At 45.3% G+C, this 27,179-nt stretch overlaps 1 protein-coding gene across 1 annotated transcript in view; it reads right to left on the bottom strand.

Moving 5' to 3' along the window:
* WASHC4 (WASH complex subunit 4) overlaps nt 1-27,179 on the bottom strand; it is a 987,939-nt gene that overhangs the window by 778,825 nt on the left and 181,935 nt on the right. The window contains exons 11-13 of the mRNA XM_085653223.1: nt 13,089-13,212; nt 12,473-12,600; nt 1,829-1,989 (exon numbers count right to left, since the gene is read on the bottom strand). Of these exons, the coding sequence (XP_085509349.1) occupies nt 1,829-1,989; nt 12,473-12,600; nt 13,089-13,212 (413 nt within the window). The remainder of the gene's footprint in view (nt 1-1,828; nt 1,990-12,472; nt 12,601-13,088; nt 13,213-27,179) is intronic.

Below are 27,179 nucleotides of genomic sequence, written 5' to 3' on the forward strand. Positions count from 1 at the left end.
CTGTGGGCCAGCAGGTTCCCGATCCGGTATGATTTGAGCCATTGGCCAACGGATTATTGATCCACTGTGGAAGTCACATTCCTAGAAGGCACCGGTTCACAGCAGCCTAATTTGTTTGAAAAAAGCTGGAGATCATGTGGGTATGTCAAATCAACCTGATTGGGACCCTGCTGGACCGCGGCACAAATCTACAAAGAAAATTCCCTGATATGTGACACTGAGAAAGGAGTCTGTGAGCACTTGCCGTACTTAGTTATGACTTTGTGAAGGACTGCTTAGATACAGATTACCAGCCCCATCCTGTGGAGACCCTGGAATCATTAAGAGTCAAAACATGTCAACAATCCCCTAAGGTGGGCAACTGGGCCAGTTTTCTGAGCCCAGTTTGAGGCCAATTGAATACAGCATCTCTACTGCCATGCCTGTCGAATTAGGACCTTTCCCTTGGTTTAAGCAAGGAGTGTGCCAACACAAGAACTATAAAAGATTAGGATAGTACACCAGAGATGCACATAAAAACGGACTGATAATTAGATTGACGATTTATAAAATGGTGGATATTTTCCCTTTAATAGGATTTATTAAAAAAATAAGGAAAAGCTCATTCTTGGTGTTGGAAAAGCACAATTTGTACGACATACTTATGAAATAATGTGCTTTTTCACATATAGGTTGGTGTGAACATTTTGATTTCTGTATAAGTATTTTTGTGTCTATGTTTGTTGTAAATGTTTCTGCTCCTGTATATAGTAAAGAACCAACATACAAGTAATTTGTTGCACAGAAAAACACATAATGATATCAGAAGAGTGTATCCTAATGTGATCAGTTGATTTGTTGCATTTGATCTTCGCTGAATAATACATTTTGTAAAACACTCTCTGAGGTATGTCTTGTTGTTGGTTTTTATGATTCATGGTCCAACCCCATGGATAGACAAGGACCCACCCCCATTTCAGCTTGGGATTTTGGTCTACAAAGGGCCACTTCTGGCACACATTGCTTCTAGGATTGCATTGATACTACAGAGGGTAATGCTTTTGGGTGCACAGCTATGGATTGTCTCATTGGCTTGCTGCTACCTGGCACCTGTGCATACATGTCCCAGATTAGGACAAGTGCTCATTTGCCTCCTCTCTGTGCTAGAAGGCCCCAGGCCAGGGTGCCCATGGCATGCAGAGAGCAGGGGTACTGTAAGGAAATATCATTACAATCCTAGTGTGTGTCTTCCCACAAGAGAGACAGACACAGAGCTCTACAAACCACAATGACAGGCAATATATGATAACTCTACATGTTTAGATATGAAACTAGTTATTTGTTTGTAGTTAGAAATGCTGATAATTCAGAATTCCCCATTCTATGGCCGGCAGTGGGCAATCATTACCTATACTAATTATGGAAGTCACACATGAAAATGGGGACATTTTCTTCTAAACTGCCAACTGGTCTGGTACGTATACTGCCAGACAATGGGACATTTATGTCAATACAGTACCACCATAATGCAGTTTAAGGGTGCATACAGAGGGCACCCTTAAACTGCATGATCAGGTTTCTGCATGAGTGCCTTTATGCATGGTAAGGGTGCATAAGTAGACCAGCGTTTGTCATATGACCACACACTCCTCACAAACAAGGCCCCATCACTTTTGTTATCTCTTGTTGAATGATTCTGCATTTTATATGATTCTACTTCTTACAGGCTACACATAGGACGTTGACTGAATGGTGAAAAACATGTTGTACTGTAACAGTTATTAAGAATGAAAAAATATTGATAAAAACCATTGTTAAAAATTCATACATCAGATTTAAATAAACTTACTTGGCGAGTGACTGAGACTTCTGCTGCAAAAAACTCTCCCTGTGTGCTTTAACTGCCTGGAAGCTTTTCCTGTCCAAAAGTTTGGCAGCATCTGGCATCTTCTGCATCAGAAAGTGGTCAGCAAACCAAATCACGTTGGCTGTTAACGTGATGGCAGGTACCTGCAGCGTGTGTAAACGACAGTGATCACTCAATCAAACTTTATCTGACTGTCTGCATACACTGGAATACTTTAATGATCAAAAATATAAAGCTGAGCAACACTTTCAAAACGTAACAATCTGCAGATGCTACAGGTATCTAGCAATCAAAAGCATATTTGGTGATGCTCAGGCAAGTCACAAAGTGTTTTTCACTTATTAAATACTGCTGACTCCAGCAAAACAATACAGATTGATAGCCGATAAAAGCATACTGCTCATGTTACTTCCATTTAGTAAACCCATGTTGTTATAGCACATTATAAGACAGAGTAAATTGTTTATCAGAGCATCTATTATTGTATGATGCCCTGCCCCAAGGCCAAAAAAGGCTGCCCCTGTCGAAAGTGGTTAGAGGTACTGAAATACTGATTTGGCCAAGTTTTCACCCACGTCTGTATCACAGCTAATGGTTATTACCACAGGTGTTTTTAAGGAAAGCTTTCCAGGTTAAACCTGAATGAACTGGTACACACAAAAAAGAAAATGACAGAACATGTGGATATCAGTGTGGTAACACCATATTACACGTTACTCAGTATCCACTGGAGGTGTATGAGACTACTTGTAATGCACCAATAATTCTGCACCCTGGAGTTATAAATTCCCACTGTTTTAGTAATTATAGGCATGGTATTACCACTCTAATTACTGCAATAATTATAATGGAGGCCTGAGTCGTTTTGCACTACTTAAAATCATTCATCCATTTAGATACAAATAACAAGGTAAATTCATATCATATAACAAATAATTTCTAATAAATCAGAGTTTAATAACCTGAAAAAATCTAAACACCCCAAGTTAACCTTTACAATTTAAATGTGAAATTAAGGGGCATACTTGTCTAAAATGTAACCTTTTTGGCCAAGAGCAGCTGATCATAAATGATTAGGGCCATACTGATTTCCTGGGAGCTGCATGGGGTGTCAGTCAACTGCTTAGATTCCAGATGTTAACCTCCTCCTCATTTGGCGGGTGTGGCCAAGCCGGGTACCAAGATGGCTGCTCGTCCGTGAAGCTCCAGAGCCGCCGCACAATAAATGCAGCCATGCTCCGCTTCTACAGCACTTTAGCAGCCACGGGGTTCGCCCGCGGTCACTGGTGAACCCAGTGAATAATCCAGGGCCTGCAGTGGTGGATATCTCGGCACTTACGATGGTGAGCTGCCTCTTGCTGCGAAGCCTGTTGTGGTCCTCGAAGGACCCACTACGACAGGGGTCGCAGGCAAGCCTGAGGGCGGGGCAGAGCAGCCGCGCTGGAAATCGAGACACGGAGGGAGATAGAAGTGCGGCTGCTGGGGGGAATCTCCCGTCGCCGCACCTGACTTCGCATGGACGCCCTGTGGTTGGCGAGTCTTTCTCCTTCCCCCGTGAGCCTTCCCCATGCTTCTCTGCACTGCGCTGGGGGGCTGCACTTTAGTTGGCCTGATTTAAGCATATAGCTCACGTATGAAGCCGACGCCTGACCCAGGAGACCACTGGATACAGCGGATGTCGAACAGTCCCCCGACGCCGTATCAGCAATAAGATCCCGGGAATTGGACAGGGCCTATTACAGGTACTGGGAAGGCCACGGGGCAAACCGCAGTAACCGGACCATGAGCGAATCCTAGAGCTGAGTGGGGGGTCGACGATTAGGCTTATTTTTGTGTGGCCTGCAGCTGGTATGTCCCTGCTGCCGATGGTATAGGGAGGCGCTCCCTTGCTGAGAGGTTCGAGCAGCACTGCTGGCCCTCATTTGTGATGACCATTACCAACAACATACTGGCAGGGTGCTCCTCGCGCTTCAGAAACACCACTGCTAATTCCCAACCTCCAGCACACCATGGGTCGCGGGGACCCCAAAAAGTGGCAGCTGTCCTTCCACGTAGCTAAAACTCCCAGACAGGTGGAAAGTGAGGACGCCGGACGCGGAGAACCCTCGGGTCCCCCGGGCCCAACAGACCTTCCTGAGGCCGATTTCTCTTGCGTTGACAGTGCAGCGGCCATCATGGGGGAGCTGCAGACAAGTGTCAAGGCCATAGATGAGAGATTCAACACATTTGGACACCCACCTGGATGATAAGCACAGGTGGATGGACCAACATCGCATCTCTGAGATGGAGGAAACCCAGACGACAGTGGTTAAGAGCCTCGAGCGCGTTGAACGGATCGTGAAGACGACAGCGACTAAGGCAGAGGACTTAGAGGCCAGGACTCGCCGTATTATTCGTATAGCCGAGGTATCGGAGTCCACAAACACAGGCCCCATGGCAGCCTATGTAGAGCAGCTCCTATTAGAACTCTTTGGCAGGGAGACCTACTCAACATTTGAAATTGAGAGGGCTCATCTGGTGCTTGCTCCTTGATCGGCACTCCCCCACGACTGCTTATAGCCAGTCTCCTGAATTACCATGATTGTGACACTGCCCTGCACAGGACCAGGGAGAAGGGAGCCCTCCAATATTAGGGCATGTCACTCTCCATATTTTCCAACTTCACCCCCTTGGTTCAGGAAGCCCGTCATAAATTCCAGGATGCAAAGCGACTCCTGCAAACAGCAAACGTACGATATGCCATGCTCTATCCGGCTCACCTGTGCTTTCAACAGGACAGAAAGACCCATATCTTCGACTCGCCTTCCAAGGCTGCAGTCTTTTGGAAACATCACTAACCGACTTCGAACAATCCCTCCGGGAAGTAATCCGCCGCAGTGGCGGCTGGTGACATTTGAAAGTGGTGAGCGTAAAATTATTGCAGCTAGATTGAGCCTGAACAACCTCCCCCGAGAAAATTTTGAAAAAAAGAGTGGACAAATGGTGCATTTTTAAGCAAATTTTAGGGAGCAGGAAGGTTGATAAAGCAATACGATTTAATTATTTATCATTTAAGAGGAGAAAGGCGATGAATGGTCCGGGGAATCAACCTCTCAGATAGGAATAGAGTGATGATCAGTATGCCCACACCTTGCACAACATGGTGGAATTCTGTGGAGTGTGATTGAGTATTTCTGGGTTTATCGCATGGCTGCTACCTGTGCAAAGAAGTTGCTCGCTTTGCCAGGAGGCTGCTCGCATGACTGCACATGATCCGCATGATACGGCCGAGTCCAGTGTGCCTGGAAGCTGCTGTGTTTTAGAGCGCTGCATGTGCACAATATCCAGAGGCTATGAGATATGGCTAGAGTGTGCCATGCCATGCTCAATACACCAGCCAACATATCCATACCGCGCGTCTTTACAAGTTCTAATCTGACGTGATTTGTAAATATGGGCCCTTTCTTTGCTTTCTGGTGCGCTAATGGGGGCCACTTTTATTTTGATGTCCTGGCCTATTTTTTTGTTCCAGCCTTAAGTGTAGTATATACTGCCGAGCGTCAGCGTACCCTCCTTCAGGCTGGTACCACGTTCAGGGGTCGCATGGTTGATGCACTAACACAGGGCGAAATAGTTTGAATTTAATCCCGATCTCTGCATTTCATTTAATCAAATAGAAGTACAACCCCCAGCGATTGAATCGGGCTTTCATTCTGGTACTTGGTGCAAACCCCGGATGGCACACGAGTCTAAATTATGAGCTATCCCCTCCCCCCACATACACCCACCCACCCACTACAATTCAGCAGGTCAAACGTATCGACATTTCCCAGACAAAAAAGCCATGTCAATCAGGAACATGCAGATTTTAATGGGGGGGGTTTCGCGCACGGGGGAGAATGAAATATATATTTTTTTTAAACTTACCTCACAACCGGTCCACGCCACCTCTCAGACCTCTGATCCCCTGGGCGCCTTCACTAACGGTACTGGAGGGGCCTGCCAACCCCTCTCAGCCAATCCTGGCACTGCCAGCAGCGCCAGGATTGGCTGAGGGCACAGCTTACGCTACGCCCGCCGCCTGCTAATTAGGAGACCGAGGGGCTCCTAATGGGCATGTGCAAGGCAGTAAAAACACAAGTACGCATGACTGGGCACGGACTAAAAATTAATCTCCATGCTCACTCATGCGCACTTGTGCTGCCTTTCCCTGGCTTGTGACAATGCATGTCAGTCAACATGACGCCGGACCGCCCACGGTCCGACGTCATGCTGACTGACATGCATTGTCAGTTAGTTCTCCCCACCCTCGGCGTCTCTGAACTTAAGTAAACTAAGTTCAGAGACACCGAGGGAGCTGCGGGTGCGCGGGGGGGGGGGGCTACGCCCCAACGCCCCAATGGACGATCAGCGCCTGATTCGCCGCCTTTCAAGAATCAACCCCTGCAGATTTAAGGGGTCGAAAGTCCTGCGAAAAGGTATTCTGATTGTTTCAATATGCCGAAAACATTTTTGTCCTTCTGTATGCTAATCATTCTACATGCTGGCTGCACCTATTCTATTCTAACAGTGAAGATTGGTTCTGTAGCGGCCTCCACTGAGTGTTGCCTCCCCCAAGGAGATCTGCTAAGTTTCTTGTTGGGGAAAGATGGGATTCACCGGACACTGGTTGGGTGGTTATCCAATGTGGGAGGGGGTGGGGGTTTAGGGGTTGTTTTTCTATGTGTTGATATGTATGGTTGTTATATATAGGGTGTTAAACGAATCACTGATCAGCCATATGCAAATTTATATGATGAAGCTTCTTTGTCTGTTTCGATATGCCAGCTATGACACGGCCATGTGGGAGTCCTGAGGTTTTAGAGCTAAAATATATGTCCTGGAATGTGAGGGGAGTGTCAAACCCCCGAAAAGGAAGGCAGGTCTTAACTTATCTAACTCGACATGCAGTCCAAGTTGCCTTCCTAGAAGAAACCCATTATGCTCCCACCTCGGATGACCGATTTGTCTCTAATTGGGGAGACAATCATTTTTTTGCTAGTTACAGCACCTATTCTAGAGGGGTTTGTATTCTGATCCACAGGACAGTCCCATAGTGCATAAGGTAGTTAGAGACTCTGAAGGCCGATATCTCTTGGTTGCCGGAATCCTTGGAGCGAAACAAACACTACAGATCAATATATATGCCTCTAATATAGATGTATCAGATTTTTTTCCTAACATCTGTGCACACAGTTCTAATCTCCACATCGACTCTATAGTGGTGATGGGGGGGGGGGGGGGGAGGGACGACTCTAACCTAGCACTGCAACCCACCCTGGACACTACAGGACCAGACCATATTACCAAACCACATTCCACGAAAGCACTCCAGGCTATGCTGCAGGCCCACTTATTGACAGACGCTTGGCACCATCTGCACTCCACTGACAGAGGTTTTTCTTTTTTTATTCAGCGACACATGGCACATGGTCCCGTATAGACCACTGGTACTTATCCCCAGATCTTCTACTCCATACACTCACTGTAGACTACCTTGCTCGAACCTTGTCGGACCACTCACCAGTGCTCCTGTCCCTCACAATCCCAAATATTGTGCAACCGTTCTGATCCTGGCGTTTTCCATCAGCAGCTTTACAGTGTGTTTAATAACTAGGTTAGAGAAGCTATAATTGAATATTTCCAGCTGAACGTGGGCTCAGTGCCCTTCTACACCACTGTATGGGAAGCTTTTAAAGTTTATATACAGGGAATATGCATGGCCAAACAGGATGGTGTGCTTCACTCTATCCGCCGAGACCTTGATGCTACTGAGAAAGCACTCTAGGAGCTCGATGCGTGGTGCCTGACGGGCACCCAACCCACCTCTCTCCACCAAAGGGCAACACTCCTTGCTAAATTTCAGGAACTTGTCACCCGTGAAATCCTTGGGCAAGTACATCACTCGCTAGAATATATGGGGAAGGAGAGCGGCCTGATCGAACAGCGGCTGGGCTTCTCCACCCTCGCCATCACTCTTCCTTTGTTACGCAATTGCAACTTGATGACAGCACTACACTCAACCAGAACTCCGATAACTTTTCTGCCTTTCTCTCCTTTTATTCTTGCTTATACACCACCTGTTCCCTGCCGGCTGATACCGCCCTTGACGACTATCTGGCTGAGGTGGCGATGGAATAGATAGAGGGGGACCACTGCCATTTCCTAGCTGCACCTATAACTGCGAACGAGGTGACACAAGCTAAAGACGATCTAAATGGATCCCGTGCCACGGGCGCGGATGGTCTTATTGGCATATTTTACAAAACATTCAAAACATTGTTAGTTCCCCATCTTCTTGAAGTATAAGCGGAGGCTCTGGTGTCCGGGGTACTGACTCCCACAATGGGTGAGGCGGTCATCTCCCTGATTCTCAAACCGGGCAAACCACCCGACAGGTGTGATTCCCATCGGGCCTTATTGCTGCTTAATTAGAACTATAAAATCCTAGCGAAAATACTTGCAACCCGCATTTCTCTTTTGCTAAATCAGATTATATCCCCTCTTCAAACTGGTTTTGTCCTGAACCGGTCTACATCGGTCAATCTCCATACAGTGTTTGCGGTGATTAATCAAATCGAGCCAACCCTCCCCGCTGCAGCAATATTATTAGATGCCGAGAAGGCTTTTGATTCTCAAGAATGGCCTTTTCTGTATGCCACACTGGGTAAGTTGGGCTTCCCCCATGGATTCCGTGATCTTGTACGTCTCTTGTACAAAAACCCGGTGGGGCAGGCTTTGGGTGAATGGCGAACTCACAGACCAATTCTCATTATCGCGGGGCACTAGGCAGGGATGTCCGCTTTCACCCCTACTATTTATTATTGCTATGGATCCCCTTTTGCGTCATCTTCAGGAGCGACAACTGCAACGGGGATTTCGGTTTCATCGTAGCCCCCTACTGGCCTCGCATTACACAGATGATGTTTTGCTCTTTGTTCGAGAGCCTAGCACCATCCTTCCTCCGCTCCTTCGGGAGGTAGTGCGGTTTGGCATTTTTTACAGACTGGTTATTAACTGGCCCCACTGACCGATTCCACCCTTCCCTTACAGCTAGACTTTCCCTTGCACTGTTGCGATGACCCCCTCGCTACCTCGCCATCTTTTTGCATCGCACTGCCTCAGAAGTCATCTGTCTAACTTATGGCCCAGCTATTGACCGGTTATCATCCCAAGTAGATAGATGGATCAAACTTCCAGTATCAATAGCAGGTAGAATTGCTATTATTAAAATGGTTGTACTGCCTCATTTTTTATATCTTTTCCTAAATATCCCTATCTTGCTCAGGGTTAAATTCTTTACCGTACTGCGCAACATGTTCACCAGACTAATTTGGGCCGGTGGACAGGCACGAATTAGCTGGCAGACATTGATAATGCCTTTTAAACATGGAGCATTTGGGGTCCCAGACTTTTACTTGTACTACTTAATCGCACAGGCACACTATGCATATTTATGGTATCATCCAGACGCTAGGCTGAAGTATCTGAAATCTGAATGTTTGCAGGTTCACTCTGACTCTCTCTCGACAATTCTTCCGCGCGGACTCCCGGGGTCACCCTCTGAAATACAAAATCTGCATACCATGTCCTGGGCTTGGGAAAACTGCGTCGATATGTGCATGCTGAATACCTTTATTCTCCGCACTTACATCTGCGCAACAACCCATGGATTCCCTCAACTATGGAAACCTTGACTATGCAGACACTATCCCGGTGTGGATTACACACTATAGGGGATCTTTTTCAGGATACCGAATTATGATCCGTATTGAATCTTGCAGAGGGACACACAGTGTCCCTGATGGATAGATTCATTTTGCATAGAGAACAGGTTTCCGAACAAGCTGCACTGGGCTCCTTGACTACAGAACCAAGGGATTTCCCCCCACTCTCTTGTCATTACATCGGCTAACAGCTCCCATTTAGCTTCCCGTCTGTACCAATTAGCTCAGGCACTCCGACCCCCCCATGGAAGGAAGTACTCATGTGGCATGGGAGAGGGATTTGGGCCAACCTTTAACTGACAAAATTTGAACATTTTGCTGTGAGAAGACCCCGTTCATCTCTAATAACTACAGGTAAAAACGTCTCCACTTTAAATATCTACATAGGGCTTACATCACAACAGCATTCCTTGTCAAGATGGACCTTTCTAGATCCCACAACTGTCACAGATGCGCAGCTAAAAACGCAGATTTTATACACTTAACATGGAACTGCCCGCTGGTCCAGGTGTATTGGGGGGATTTTTTCCGGCACTTTACATCGATGACTAAAACAGACTTAGCCCCTTCCCTGTTGTTGGCACTATAGGGATATGTCTAACCTCCGAATGCTGGAATACGACGCTTCACTGCTATTGCCCTACTCCTCGCAAAGAGGCAGGTGTATAGGATCTGGGGCACTCCCATGGCCCCAGCAATCAAGGCCTGGATGAGAGACTTAATTTACTGTGATACGACCAGTGATACCTATGCAACACAGCTGCCCGCTCCTCCAGACCCCAAAATATATGGCAACCCCTTCGCTCCTACCTATTGCTCCATCCAGAGGTGACAGACTGAGGATGTCCAGCCCCGGTTACCCTAGGGACCCCTTGAGCAGCGACGAGGACGGATTATGGATAATGTCACATGATAGCATGTAGCGACCATCTGTTAGGATATACTAATGGCATACCACTATCTCCACTGCTATGGATTCTAAATATGTGAATTTGTCTTAGTTCCCCCTCTTATTATCTCCCCCCCCTTTTTTGTGGGCAGCCATTCGCTTCCATTTTATTCATGCTCTTTTTCTTTTCTATAGATACACACCCCTGTATAGTTGATTCAGTTGATTTATGTTGGTCTTCTTCATTGTTATTTTGTTATATGCTGCTTTTCTGATCGTTCATAATCACTGTCCAGTACTAGTTTTCAGTTACCATAATCGCTGAGGAATTTTATGCCCTTGGGTGGTGTTTTTAGTGTTTATAATTCAATTCAAATCTGCACTATTTACACGAAATGGTAACACTGACGGATACATGAGGTCCACGTTCTAAATACTTGTAAAATTATTAAACCCATGGCATCTGGAATACTTAGCCAGACAATTTCTTAAAGTGACATGTACTATGGATTTATTGAAAACCTGAAAGATGAAGAGTCACCGAACAGATTATCTGAGTACTATGATGGGGGGGCAACAGCCAAAGTCGTAATATGACACGTGGACCGCTACCGCGACTTCAGCAGTCTAATGGACTGCCATAGTCGTAATCAGGCCCACAGTCAGGACTCTTGTTTACAAACAAATCAGGTCCGTGTTACCTCTGTGAAAGGACCTCAGCTTTCCATTGGTCCACAGATTGTCATAATTTTGATCCAAAGTTATGAGCAGCTCCTGCTTTAGTCAAATTAATGGAATGAATATGTTCTGAAAATCGAGACTTGACCTTTTCACTTTTGACAAATGGGTTAAGTGAAGAATCAACTTGGCTCTCTCAAGCCCAGATGAAGAAACTAAAAAAAGACACCGATTCAGTAGCAATATTTAGCACCATCAACACATCTTGCATGTGGTTATTTGCCACACTCTGCCAAAGATGAAAAGACTCCATTCCACACATTCGGCTTGAGTGTCCATTTTCATCCAACAGCAAAACGTACACTTTATAAATCTACATAAGACCTATGCTGTGTTATGGAACCAGTATAGGGGTGATATATGTCTGCCCCCGGCCACTGAACCGTTAGAGGAGCAACTTTCCCCCTAGCTTCACTTCCAACTTGGGATTTTCATGATGACTATATGCTAGAATGTTAGCGCCTCTGCTTCTCCCTCATCCACCCGACCGGTGGCTTTGTTCTGATTTTGGGAATGGGGCCGCGCCCCCATCAGGAACTGGCACGAGTTTATTGTGTACACTGCCTTGCTTGTGTTCTTTATTTTAGGTTGTTTTAAAAAAACGGAACCTTTGTTTTTTCCTGTACCAGAGCTATGGACACTTCCATGTGTTGTACTTAATTGGCTGCCGAACCTCCGGGATGTCGGCTGAATAGCTGTGTTCCAGACTGACATAAATAAAGGTTTTAAAAAAAAAAAAAAGACCTATGCTGTGTCAAGGCAAATGTCCCCTTTACTACACAGGTTAAGGGACCAAAGTTTTGTATTTTGTTTTTTAAACAAAAAAGCAAATACATATCCTTTTTTCATCTTTCGTCCCCTGTTAAGGAAAAATCACCCGGTGACCAACCAACTACTAAATGGGTGCTGCAAAGTTAGAGAAGTGAATAGAAAATACCCTATTTTCACTCCATATTTCTGAAGTAGTTCATTTGGAACAGTCCATAACCTCTTTGGGTAATGGTCAGTGTCATGAAAACTGCCAGAGGCATATTGGTGCTTTACTAAATCACAAACATATAACATAAGGACTTTAGGCAAATGCCACAACTGATTATTTGATTGGTTATGGCTAACAAATAACAGCAACATATGCATGCACTGGCGCTCCCAATATCTGAATTGACAAACTCTAGTCGGACCAAGATAAAGTAGCAAAAATAACCAAAAGAGGCACTGATGAAAGATTGCAGAACAGCTGAAAGAAAGCCTCACCTTCTTGCAGACATCCAGAAGGGACTTGTAAAATTTCTTATCCACTGTACGAAAGATATAAAAGTGCAGCACGTAGAGACCGCAGAGCCCCACATACCTTTCTCTCTGGTCAATTTCAGAAGGCTCACCTTTGAAAACAAATTAAAAATAAAAGAAAATATAAACATTACAATTCAAAATACAATTTATTTTTCTTAGTAGTTTTATATAGTGCGAACTTGCCCCGAATGTATCAGGTATGGAGCGCTTTACATGAGCACCAGTTGCGTTACTCAAGGACACATTCATTTTTGTTAGGCACGGGGATATTAAGTTATTTGCCCAGAATCATAGGATGTTGAGAGTCATTGCAGAGACTCAAACCCGGTTCCCCAGATTTGAGATCGACTGCCCTAGCCATTAGGCCACATCCTCTCCCAATTACTAACAGACGTAAACTAGTACAAGTCAGTGTGGATTTAAATTAGCAAAAAAATATATCCATTATTGATAATGGTGCATTAAACAACAAAAGTGAGAAGTTTCGAAAAAAGGGCAGAAAAAGTAATAGGTGTTCATATAAGAAATACTTCTCAATCCAGAAAGTTTTCAGATAAAGGAACAGAAAGGCATTTACCAAGTTTTACTTCAACGTTGCCAAAAATTGTACGGATAGTGTGTGCAAATTCTTCAGCAAAAGGCCCATTTTTGGACACTGATACTCCACCATTACTGGAATCAAACTGCTGCTCTATACACCCCTGGAACACAAGAGTAAAATTAACATCTTAATTGCAGAATCCCAAGAATGCTTAGAAGGCATTACCATTTCTACTATAGAAAGAATGTAAACAAAACTGTTTGGGCATCAGTTCAATCTTACCTTTTGTTTTGTCAAGAGTATTCATACATTTCCCAGTCACTTGGAACCCTTTCTCAAATCCACCCACCACTTTTCTCATCTGTTGCTGCAGACACAGGTTACTCCTTCCCCCCCAAAAAATACTATGGACTGAGCATACATTATTTATAAGGGATTAGTATATAATAATTATTGATATACTAATGTGCACCATTTTCATCTAAATCAAATAGTGTCAGAGCAGAGTCTTAAATGGCAAGCCAGTCCTATGTCCTCAGAAGAAGCTGCCAAACATTCGATAATTGTCACTGGCTTCGCTCTCAATCCCTGCAAGTCTCTCCATTGGCAACATGCCTCATAATTGCAATTGATAGCTATCCATTGAGGGCCCCTTCTGCTTCTTCTAGTGCCTTTTAAGAACACGTTTTGCAATAATTAGTGGTCCCTTAATCCACTTCCATTAATCTGTGTCAGTTTCTCCCCCATGACTCAGACCTCAGGCCAAGGGCCAATAAGCTGTAGCTTTAGGATTATGCAACCCCTAGTCAGTTTGACTGACAGAACTTCTTTCTAGAAAATCTGAAGTTTTGAAAATGGCTACCAGATATGTAATGCAGAACCAAGTTCTCGGTTACTCCCTACAAGAATCCCTGAAGGTGGCAAGAAACACCATTATCAAGTTATCCAACTTTCAGTACCATTCTAACATCACCTTGTAGTCTGTTTGCATTTGCTGAATGAGTGTACTGTTCCTAGTGACATGATCTGGTGAGGATGTCCCACAGAGCCGCAAGGGTCAAATTTCCAAACCCCAGCGCAAGGACTTAGTCCAGTGCACCAACATAAATTAGAAATACAGTTTGACTATGACCCATACACAACCCACTAAACAAACTGCGTGGGTAGTATTTGCTGGTCATGATTAGTCCTTCTAAATGAGTTCAGAGACACAGTGGAAATCCAAACTGTCTTTCTTAATGAATAGCCCACTCAAAAAAGAACTCAGAAACACCAGGTACTAAAATCCAAGTCTAGTGCATAAAAAATTAACGATAACCACGGCACACAAAATAATATGGCCAGTGTATACAATATGAACTGTCCTAACACTGTTAGTATGTTCCTAGCATCTTAAATACCCTATTGCTACTTCTAAGCGTTATGCTAAAATGTAGCAAAAGCAGGAAATAGCAGTCCTATAAATAGATTTTCTTACGATGGATCACAGAGCATAAATGTATTAGCAAGGAATAACTGTTTAGCTATTCTCTAGCACAGCCCTTGCACAGGAATGATAAGCAATGCTTGACTAAAGGTCACTTCTTTGCGCTGCTCTAGGAGCCACGGAGCAACCCCCAAACTGGAGCTCGTTTGCAGCAAACCAGCATGCCCTTTGACCTGATAGTTCTGTTGCGTAGCCTATTAAAACTATGGCCAAATATAGAAGCTTTTATATACACCTGATCAACGATTTTTATCTCATGCTTATTAATTTGGGGACATTGAATTCCCAATAATACAAAATAAGTATGGCATTAAACGCGTAATTTCAATTCACATGTTGCCAATTTAGCCTCCACCGTAAGCATCCAATCTTAACATTGCAGCGGCCGTATTATAAACAACAGAATTATGTCAGCCTAGATAGGGGTCAGGAAAGATGCTAACACTTTTGCACATGTCTAAAACCTCACACTCTCTTGTCGAAAGAGATAAGAGTGATTAAAGTGAAGGAAGTGACCCAATTAGGGCCACCCGGGTAACTCTCGACCTCCTCTTGCCTTCCACTAATGAAGAGTCGATGACGCAGTACAGAATACAAGCAAACTAGTTTATTCACAAAGTACACTGCAGTGGAGTCCAAACTGACCAGCCTCCTAAGATGGGTGATGAGGGACTGCCTCTAACAAGCATAAAGTTACATTATGTATGTTGCGGAGTCCATAAAGACCCGCCTACAAAGGAAAAATACTGGTAGACGTCGTAATACAATGGGGGTACAGAAGTAATGGGGGTAAGTCTTGATTCCGCTGCCTGGTGCAAGTTAGCTACTATCCAAGGTCGTCTGGCCTATCCTCTCCTCTAGACAGGTGGGAGAAGGCCTCTATGTAACAGAAAAGGCATGCGTTAATGAGCAAGATTTAGCATCGGAGAAACAAAACTTACCAAGGACCATTGAGCAAGTAACAGTTTCGATTATAATACAAAATGGCGTCTTCGAGAACTAAAATGGCGGCACAGTTGTCAACCTAACAAATGCAACATCTACATTCACTAATTGCGTATAAATGCGGTATGCACATATAATGATTTGGCTCTGTAATATGACAGTTTTACGTTTCAATTCTAACAAGAGTTTGCAAGCCAGCATACATTAAAAATATAGGAAGTTAAAAGGGATCCAAGCCACAGTGTTCATGACATCCCACTGACACATTATTATTATAATACAAGCATTGATAGACTAAAATAAGCCAGGCAAGGAAATATTTCTATAATTAACGAGACAAGGTACAAAAAGCAAAAGAAAAATGAAGAAGGAAAAAGGGGGTACAGACAGTCCTTTTCGTCATTTGTTTCAGAAAAACAGGAATATCTTTTCTCCTTTTATGTGGGACACGCTGCTTAAACTTAGTTAACTTTTTCCCAGTTGGTGATGTGGTCATGTCGTTTCCAGATTATTCAAGGGCTTTTGCTTTTCTCTTTGAGGTTGAAGCACCTAGAATGTGTATGGTCCTTCTGTTTTTTTCTTTGTCTTTCGTTTGCACCATATAAAGAGGGAGAGGAGAGATGAGCATATGCACAGAACAGCCCTTGTAGAGCCCAAGAATCTAAAGAATGTGAAATTCATGTTGGCACTTCATGAAACTGATTGCTCAAGCATCAAAGTGGTTGCTTGCTCGAATGTTGAAAGAGCGACTTGCCCATCATACTGCACATATTTCACAACTGGCAATTGCAATGCTCTGCAGTAGGTGTGGTGAACTGTTAGTGGTCGCAGCTGTTGTTTCATGTTGATCAAATCCATTGGAACTTCCAGAACTATTTCCTATAAACAATTTATGGATCAAAAGAGTGGTCTCAATTGCAAGGCATCCATTACTCGCTTAGAGCTGTTAGTTATTCAACCCCAGGTAAAATGTATTGCTGCTCTGTGGAATACTCCTATTCTGAATTCATTTTTTAATATGGGAGTGCTTTTATTTCTTTACCAGGAGGAAGATGAGAACTCCACAGCTGATGACCATAAGGATTGTTGGTAATCCACGAAATAGACTGGAGAGCAATGAAAGAAAAAGTGAGTGGGATACTGGGTTTGAGTTATTGAATCTCGGATGCAGAACAGGCTGTTTGTAGGTCAAAGGTTTCTGCCACTGAGGTTAAGATGACCTCTGTCTGCATTCAGTTGACAACAAGTTCCAGGAGCATATGCCCATGTTTGGTTTCAGCTAAGGGACATTTTCAAATAATTTTCTAGGTGGAGGGTACAGGGTTACTGTGAGAAAGTGCCCTCTTTCTTGCATGGTATGCCCCCACTTTTTGCTAAATTGCTGAATGTACTTTGACTGAGTGTACCCTGGACTCCTGCCAATCAGGTGCCCAGGGCCTATGTTCCTTCCTTAAACACACAAACTCCAAATTGGCAAACCCTGGCCACATGTCAGCCCCTAGTAAATGGTACCCTAGGTACCCAGGGCCTTGTGACCAGGGAAGGCCCCTAAGGGCTGCAGCACTCATTGTGTCACCCTTAGGGGCCCTGTACCCTTACACACACACACACACACTGCCTTTGCAGGCTGAGTGTCTGGGTGCAGGACAAAATGAAGAGTCGACATGGCAAACATCCCTGTGTGCCATGCCCAACACCCACACTGCCAAGGCATATGTCAGTCACCCCTCTGGCTGGGTGCCTTATGCCCATGGTGTGGGCGCAGGAGCCCTGTGCCGCTACAGTACCCAGGTCCATTCCCGGGCACTGTAAGTGCAGTGCTGCCATTTAAGAGTACATGGTGCTGAGAGCTCGTCAAACACGAGCTCCACAGCACCATAATGGCAACACTAAAGACTGGGAAGTTTGGTATCAAACTTCTCAGCACATTAAACCCACACTGATGCCAGTGTGAGATTTAAGCACCCCAGAGGGCATCTTAGAGATGCCCCCTTACAACTAACCTACAATCCATGTCTGCTCTGAGGCTGCCCAGGCTGCCACACAGCAGACACGTTGCTGGACCCCTGGGTGGGAGAGCCCCAGCTCTCCCGGGCCTGCAACAATGCACATCCTGGGTGAGGTGATAAATCACCTCCCCCAGGATGAGCAAAGGGAAGCTTCAAAGGCCTGCCGCCTCTAGGAGTTTCCCCAGGCCACTGCAACCCCCCACTCTGGCGGGAAGCTTGTCCGGAAACCCCATACAAGGACAGGGGATGTGCCAGCCTGCCCACCCCACCCCTCAGGTGGGGGAGGCGAGGTGAAGCACATCTCCGGGCTCTCGCCATCTTGAAGATGGGAGGCCCTACCCTATCAGGATTAGGCTACTGCCCCCCTCCCACAGGAGAGGGGCAGGATAGGGGGTGTACCCACCCCAGGACAAGGACCCATTGGTCTCTGACCTTCACCTACCTGTAACGCCCCTAAATCTAGTATTTAGGGGCACCCTGAATCTTCCTTCCCCAGATTCCAGATTCGAAAAACTACAAGAAGAGCAAGAAGAACAAAGACCTGCCCTGCAGCTGCTAAAAAGGGAAGAAGACACCAACTGCTTTGGCCCCAGCCCTACCGGCCTGTCGACTCCTGGACCTGCACCAGCGCGGCATCTCTCGTGGCCAGCAACCTCACCAACCCCGGAGGACCTGGCTACCTTTAGGCTCTAAGCCCCTGGGACTCCCATGAGTAGAGGCTCTACTCAGAAACCTATTTCTAACCCCTGGCAGCAGCCCGGAACTGCGAACCCAGCACACTCTGCACCAGGCAAGCCTGGCCAGTGCCGGAGTGGACAAAGACCCTGAGGACGACCCCACGGCGACTGTGACCCCGAGTCCGGCACCCAAGGACCCCCTCGACATTCCGGAAGAAGCCTGCAGCCTCAGAACAAGGTGCCCCCCCAACCGCGATCATCAGAGGGTAAGATTTCCTGACACCAAAAGGCACCCCTGCACGCGGCGCCCTGCGGCCCCCTGTGCCCAATCCCGGGGTACCCACCTAACCTACAACTACCCAACTTACCTCTCGAAGTGGTGGTGGCACCTGAAGCATCCTCGTCCCCGAGCTTGCAGCCTTTTTCCTAACCGGAACATTCCCATTGATTTCCATTGAGCGCCCGACGGCTCAAAAGCACCCTGCACCCAGCCGCCCGAGTGGCCCTGGCAGTGCAATCTCTACACTAGCCTACTTCCCCACTTGCCCTGAGTGAGTGACCAGGAGCCCAGCTCCCACAGCCGCGTGGCCTGCTAGTCAGCAGCCACCAAACCAGGCCCCCCTATTCCTCCTAGGCTAACATTGGGCGTAACTCTCTCTGCACCCGGCCATCCTGAAACTGCTGAGGGGGAACTGACTGTACCTACCTGACACTGTGAGACCCCTGAGTCTATGCCCAGAACTTCAACTCTGCCAGTCGAGAACTTACCCTTAAACCGCGAACTTCATTTTCCTCATAGGGTAACATTGACTGGCTTTTTCTGGGAAATTCTTCTAAGTGTGAACTTTTCAAAACTCAAAATATTCACCAAAAATCAGCCGAGTACCAAAAACGAATTTACTCACCTGCTCTTAGGTGAGCTCCCAGTGCTGGATCTTGGTGCCCAGCACTGACTCTGAAAAGTACCCACAACTATACTTACCTTTAACTCATTTTTCTTCCATAGGAAACCATTGACTGCTTTTCTATGAAATTTCTTCTAAGTGTTGATTTCTGCAATTACTAAATATTCCTCAAAAATCGTATAACATCTGAAAACGTAATTACTTACCTGTTTTGGATAAATGTCCCAGTACTGAGTCTAGCCACCCAGTACTGGATTACAAAAGAAACGATAACCTACTGTACCTGTAACCTATATTTCCTTCCATAGGGAATCATTGATTGTTTGCTCTGAAATATTTTCTAAGTGCTCACTTTTGAAATAGCTAAATATTAGTTAAAAATCACTACAGTACCAAAGTCGACTTTCAACAGCTGATTCTGAGAACTGACCCAGGACTGGATCTAGGATCCAAGCCTGGAATTACAAAAGTAATCTAAAAAGTAATCTGTTGCATATAATTTGAATTTAGCATTGAGCTCAATGTATTGTGTTTAGAAATAGAGTTGCCTACTGCAACTGTTTGTAACTGTTTACTAAAAAGTCTATTACATATACAAAAGTATTTTTATGAAACATCTCCTGTCGAGAAAGTATATTTTAATTCCAAGTGTTGGTTCTAAAATAAAACAAGCATATATTTTTTATATACAAACCATTGGCCTAGAGTTCAGTTATTGAGTGTGTGGAACCATTTGCTGACTGAGGGTGTACAACGAATGCTTTACACGTCCTCTGATACTGCCTTACTGCTCGACCAAGCTACCACTTTGGAGAGTAAGGTTATATCTAACTTTAACCTCTGTTAAACCCTTGGGGTCTGTGGACTCTGTACACCCTGTACCTATTAAGGAACAGTATATACAGAGCCACTTTCTCACAGTTACCATGCAGCATATTATGATTTTTGCATACAGTTAACAAATAAAGTTGGCCTTGGGTAATTCCGGGACATGTATCGTTTGTAATTATTAAATAGGGCCCATTATTCATGAATGTGTGTTGGGCTGGAACAGATGAAACGGGTGCAGCTATTAATTTATTGCTTAATCCTGGCTTCAAATATTACAGGCCCCATGCAGAATGAAGTCGCTAAGGAGTGAGTGACCTAGAGGATTAGAAGACCCATCTGTGTTTATCAATGCAGGATTGTTTTGTATGCAGCCGGAAAATTCAAAACAGTAATTCCCACGTGATGGAGAAAGTGCATTTTTTCACACCAACCCAAGGACATATGTTTCTAGCATTCATGGAAATGTAAAGTGGTCACAGGTAGCGAGATTACTCCATGTAGGAGTCAAGAGATGTCTACGTGTTCTGCTACAGAAAATGGAGTATCTTAATTTTTTCAATTCTTGATAGGGTATGGTTGGCTGTTTTTTTTCCGGCTATAACTCTTTGCATGGAGTTCAGATTATAGGGCTCAAAAGTGGCACTTTCGTTGATTAGTTCCAAGGCACTTTACAAGATGTCAGTGCTTGGAGCCCCCAATTTAGCAGAGTAATAGCTTGCATCCAAGTCTGTCCAGTTTGTAGAAGATTTAGGTCTTCTATTAGAAGATCAAGGGCTGATGACATTATAGAGCTTATAGAATACTCTCATTTGGAGAGTGTTGTTATGTCACTGTCAGTGACCTTAAACGTAGTTTGCATAATTTTCCTGTCAATTTCTCAAAGTGTTTCAGCTACTTCTTTTTCTTGATAGCTTTACATTTCATTATAAATTGCATAACCTGCTGCAAATATTTATGTATTTACTTTGGTGGGTGCAGACCCTGGCGGAAGTAATTAAAATAGTTTTCATTGAGTACAAATCCTCCTTCACAGCCGTGAGACTGGAATGTGCTCACCATCGAAGGCAAAGCTTAAACACACTGTGTGTGTAGTGACAGTTGCAGATGCATATTTGCTATACCTGGTTTGGGACATTCTCAAGAATAACTAGTTTTGGAAAGAAATGCATACATGTGTATCAACTGGCCACAGAGCTACCCCTCTGGGTTGTAACATGGTTGAACTGAAAGTAGCATTCAGGATCATTTAATTCAACTCAGAATCAGTAATGTTTTCCTTCCCTTTCCATTTTGGAAACTGGGTTGAACTGACTTTTGTAATTAAGGGTTTCTTCCTTAATAAAACTAAATCGTAGACATGTTGGTTGCTGGACACTTTTGTTCAGGGAGATCATTTCTCATTTCTCATTTCTGAATTATGCAAGCTCTGAATAAGACTCCACTGCCTTGAATTTGCCAGAATTGGGTTCACCCATTTCTTTTTTCTTTAATATTTTCTTTCCAATAGTCACAGCCGTGCACTGCACAAGTTTTAAACAACTGATAGGAATACTCCAATTTCTGATTCATAATCAGTTTTTAAGGCTTTTCTTTCTTCTGTAAATAGGACCCTGGATCTGACCAGTCAATACTAATTAGGGAATTTCTCTGGAAATTCTGGTGGCTATTTGTGGGTGGAGCCCTGCAATCCTTTCACTGTGTATAATTATGTATTTCTCAGGACTGCTTATACTGTATATGTAATGATGACCAAAGTCATGGAAACAAAACATTTTGTTATGATCGTCAGCATTTAAATAAGGATTCTCACTGTCCAAACTGGTGTAAGCTTGGAGGTCTCATCATTCTTTTAACCACTTTTATGTCCCATTAATATGAAAGGGAACCAGACTGTGCTTAATTTGTAAACAAAATAAGTGCCAGGGCCCTGGCCCAGGAGGCCACATCAGCTTGCACTACCCATTGCCCCTCATCGCTGCTAATGAAACGGTACCAAAACAACTCTCTCACCTGCAAAAGCGACAGTTCAGAGATCCCCGAAGCAATGGACCCCGCCCCCGCCCGCCCCCTCTCAATGACAAGACGCAGTGCTCGTGCCCGCCCATGCAGACAAGGGAGCATCCAGGAAAGGAGTAGAGGGAGCTGTAACCACAACCACATCTGCCGCCTTGAATATTGAATACCGAATACCAGTGTGTTTAGGGAGGCTCCGGTCTGGCCGACTCGATTCCTTGCTGCAGGTCCAAGAAAAGAGTCAAGCTATTGCCACTCAACTCGCTCAGAGCTCCCTGCTCATACCTGGCTCGCTCACGGATGCGGGCGGGCGCAGATGTGCGGTAGGACGGCAGAGTAGTGGGGGTGGTGAGCCAATAACCAACAGTTGGGCTGCTGGAGCTGTGTAGCGCAGAGACATGGCTCCTAGAGGTTTTTTTTTTAACATTGCATATTATATGGACTACAGGTGTCACCCATGAGCTACCCTGTGCCTGAGCTACTGGAACATACTATCCTATCAGCCTATCATTATATCATGAAAACATTGTGACATTGTGATAGTGAGTTAGCACACAGCAATCACTGCTGCGTGGGTGGAGGCGGCGGCAGGACTAGGACCGGACTGGAACCAGGAACAGGGGGAGGAGGTAATTGGCAATGTGGCAATGTTAATATACTTAGCTGAGTGGTGCGGTGGAGTTGGGTAGCCTTGCTTATCTACCTGTTACCTGATGCCATACAAGCTATTTGTCACTGCTGGACCGCTGTTTTACTACCCATTTGCTGCCTCCTGCTTTTGTACCACTGTTGTATTTTTGGGTGGCCTTTCCTGTCTTTCTCCTGGGAGAGTTACTGATCAAAGGGAAGCAATTGACTGTCTGTTGAATAAATCCAATCGGCAGAGCTTCGTCGCATTTTTACTGGGGGTCGGCAGATAGCTAGCTTCTGGTGTTGTAGGTGCTAGCTAAACCCTGAATAGAGCTGCACACTGTTGACCCCCCTCTGGTCCTCTTGGCTCAGTGGAGAAATTCCCTGGACATCGACCTGGCTGTTGGCTTGGTCTCGGTGTAGCAGTCACTGACATTAATAGCATCAGTGACAAGCCATTGGCAACCCAAAGGATTATTTATTACCCACTCCTCTGGCTTTCAACTTTTTAAGAAATAGGTAAGAAAAAAAGAGGACAGCGGACCAAGAAGTGGAACCACCTTGGATTCTTTTCTGGCATGGGCACTGAGTGTTGTCGCTAAGGAGATGGACCTGGCAGAGAGACGATTATCTCTTGATTTAGGGGAGACACTCAGTTTTCCCTCTCAGAGAGGGGATCTGACACAGACACAGCTGGCGTCAACCTTCAAGAGTTTGTGCAGGCTGTCCAACACTTCCCCTACCCTCTTCTGAAGCTGTAGACCATCCACCCTCTTTGACCAAGGAAAGGGTGCAGCTCATGGAGGGCCCAAGCCAAGTAACACAGACAAATCAGTGATGCTGGAAGAGGCTATAATCCTTGAGGACAATGTGACCAATTCACCCAGCGAGACGGTGGTCCGGAGAAAGAGGAAAGCAAGACAAGGTCCAAAAACCAGCCAACATAAAAGGCAGAGGACAGCTGTTGGTCCCTCTACCCACGCCAACAAATCAATAGGCCCAAGCTCAATAGAGGTTGAGTCAGCGGTTTCTCCCATGGAGAATGGGGAGAAAGGGGAGACGATACTGGGATGGGACAGTGCCCGGGATCAAGTATCTACAATGGTGAGAATTACAATTGCTCCCCTACTGGATAGGGTTCATGCCTTGGACGGGGCAGTAAGGGACTTGTCATCTAGAATAGAGCCCCTGCTGGCACTCCCAGCCATCAAGCATTTCCCTGATCAAGCGCTTGGCAATGTGGGGAGCAGTGCTAACATCAACACCAACCCAGCGGATCACATATTACAATTGCCACAGAACCCAGCACTACCACCAGGTGCGCATGTAAACTCACCCATGCACGGCAGATTGGGCCGTTCTGTATCATGCAGGACCTCTGTAAGAAGGTGAAATATGGAACATGAAGACGCTAATAAAAGAGGCAGACACCTGTATAGAGGAAATATTTGTACCCCACCAACACCGTTAACTGATGATGAGACTCTTGAAAGACCCCAATTGTCATATATTGTATGATTGTGTTTGATTCACTGTAGCCCAAATCGGAGATTTGGAAAATGTCTACTCTCTTGCTCATGTCATAAACAGTATGCATTGTTAATTGTTCCTAATAAAAAGGAGAAAAAAAAAAAGGCAGATGGCAGTCACAGGACAGGATGACACAATCCCAACTTCGTTAGCACTTATCTAATCTCGATCTACCCTTAAATTGCAGTCCTCATGAGGCAGTCCTGGTTGGAGTACCTTTACTTTCCCATGACAGAGAGGAGAGCCATTGGGAATTAAAGAACAGAGTGTGCCACTGGCTATCCCGGAATACCAAATTCTCCATCTCTGTGTATGATGACATCCTACTAGTAAGGAGAATTAATTGGATCTGGACCACCCCTAAAACTATAGACGAGGACTGTGTGATTATAAACTGCGGGTATCCAGACCTAGCATATCGGTTGATTAAAACTGGCTGTAGGCTGAGCGAGTCAATTACTGTAATCAGCATCGTTCTACTTTACCTGAGAAATAATCCCTTCAGAACTGGTTTTTGTAGGGAATTGTAGCCATATGTAAATGTAAATGTAAATGCAAATTGATACTTGTATAGCGCACTACTCACCCGCAAGGGTCTCAAGGCGCTTTTACGAATACTGCTGTGGAACCCATCCTGGCTTTCCCTGTGTGGTGTCCACTCCTGGGCACCCCCAAGGTGGAGGCCAGGCATCCTTAGCGTTGTGGGGGCCGTTGTGGAGATTAAGCAAGCTATTGCCCAGAGTTGCAGAGTGGGACTCCATGATTGGAATAGGCACCGAGGCGAGAATTGTCAGGTCCATGGAATTTTGAGCCCAAGATGCGGGGAATTGAACCCTGGTCCCGGGCCAGACCTCTGCATCAGGGTCTGCCGCTCTAACCATTGAGCCACACTTCTCCACATCTCCATATCTATGCAATAGAGCAGGGGTGTAGTACACCCTGTTTAGGAATTTAAAATGAATGAGTCGATGACGACCATTTAGTGATACCTTTCTTGTGGCCTCACAGCAATAACGCCATTTGTCCTCATCTAACATAACCTCAAGATCGGATTGCCATTCCAGTCTGAAATTAATGTAAAAGTTCTTCCAGTAGTCTTGTGCCATACAACAGGTCCGGGAAACAATTTCACAGGGGGTGTCTGCCCGCAATAACAATGAAAAGGGACCCACCTCAGGAGGTTCTAACAGTTCTTCCCCCATCATGTCACGAAGCGCGTGCCTAACTCTGTAAAAATGGAACCTCACGAGTGGGGTTGTATCTTGCTGATCTACTACTATTTCCTCCCAACTACGTCCCTTGCCATCTTCGAACAGCTCTCCTATTTTTGAAAATCCTAACATTGCCAGGGCACGTACTACTCCCGGCTCATTAAGAACTGGCAGCCACTGGCACATCTCCACCGGGGTGAGCAGTGAGTACAAAATGGAGGCGGCCTGTCTCTTGATTAAGTTCTGCCAAGCATGAGAAGTGGCGTTAATAGAGTCTAGGAGACCTGTGCACCGAGATGGGGCTTGATACAGCATATCGGCCAAAGGAGAGGGCGCTGCCGCAACCCTTTCAATATGCAGATGTGGAGGGGGGATTGTTGGTGCAGCCAATGAAAAGCATGGGAGCATTGTGCCACTCTGTAGCAGAGCTAAAAGTCTGGTGCACCTAGTCCACCCATCGAGTAGGGAAGCGTCAGTATTTCCCATGCGACCCAGGCTGTTTTTGAGCCCAGGCCAGACAGATCAGCATCGACCTTATGCATTTGAAAAAATGGGCAGGGAGGACCATTGGTATGTTCAAAAATAGAAACAGAAATCTTGGTAGTATCACCATTTTCATTAAAGATATGCGGCCTAGAAGCGATAATGGCAAGTGCACCCACCCAGTAACATCGTCATCCAACTTGGTGATTGCTTTACCAAAGTTTTCTCTGAATACTATTTTGGAGTTAGTGTGCACCTAAATTACTAGATACCGTACAGATTCAGCAGTCCAAGTCAAGGGGAAATCTAGGCCCATCGGCTCCATGGCTGAAGTAAGGGGTAAAATAGTGGACTTAGCCCAGTTGATTTTAAGGCCCGAGAATTCTCCATACCAAACTACTTCCCTCAGCAGCGGAGAAAGGTTGACCTACGGATCTCTGATATACAATAAGGTATCATCAGCGTAAGTGGAAATTATTAAATTGTAACCAGGGAAGCGGATACCTCGATGACTATGGTACTCGCGAAGCGCACAGGCCAGGGGCTCCACAAAAATAGCACAAAGTAGGGGCGATAATGGCCATCCCTGCGGGGTGCCTCTAGAGATTGTTATAGGAGAGGTCACCAAATTTCCCACTCTAATCCTGGCCATGGGAGCTTTACATAGAACCCTCACCAGCTGTAGAAAAATATCACCAACTCCCATACGCCGCAGCACTGCTTCCATGAAGACCCATTCAACGGAATCAAATGCCTTTTCGGCATCAAGAAAGATGGCAGCTGCTTTTATTTCGGGTTTTGTATGTTGAATAGCGACAAAAACAGTGCATAAGTTGTGCGTAACGGTGCACCCAGGGACAAACCCTGCCTGTTCAGACTCAAATTGCGAAACTAGGGGGGCTAGGCGGTTATCCCATACTTTAGAAAATAATTTAGTGTCCATATTTAGTAAGGACAATGGCCGGTATGATGTACAGTCTTCCGGGCTTTTCCCTGGTTTTAAAAGAGTGGCGATCAAGGCCTCACACATAGACCGGGGCATCTCTCCACTCTCCCCCATCTCATCAAATAATGTGATCAGGTGAGGTACCAGAAGCTCCATAAATTCTTTGTAAAAAGAGACTGTTAACCCATCCTGCCCCGAGGCCCCACCAGATCTCATAGGGCTTAAAACAGTCTGGACCTCCCAGCACTCTAAAGGCCTCATAAGATATTCTCTAGGATTATCTGCTAGCAATGGGAGATTGATATATTCCAGGTAGTCCAGCACTGCTGCCCCATCTGCGACCCCCTTAGTGCAATAGAGTTCTGCATAATATTCCTTGAATCTGTCCGCTATAAAATCAGGGTCTCGTAACATCTCTCCAGTTGAAGAGCGCAGTTCTGTAATATGACCTGCCTCTCTGT

This window comes from Triturus cristatus, chromosome 4_1 (genome assembly GCF_964204655.1).
Source record: "Triturus cristatus chromosome 4_1, aTriCri1.1, whole genome shotgun sequence".
Lineage (NCBI taxonomy): Eukaryota > Metazoa > Chordata > Amphibia > Caudata > Salamandridae > Triturus > Triturus cristatus.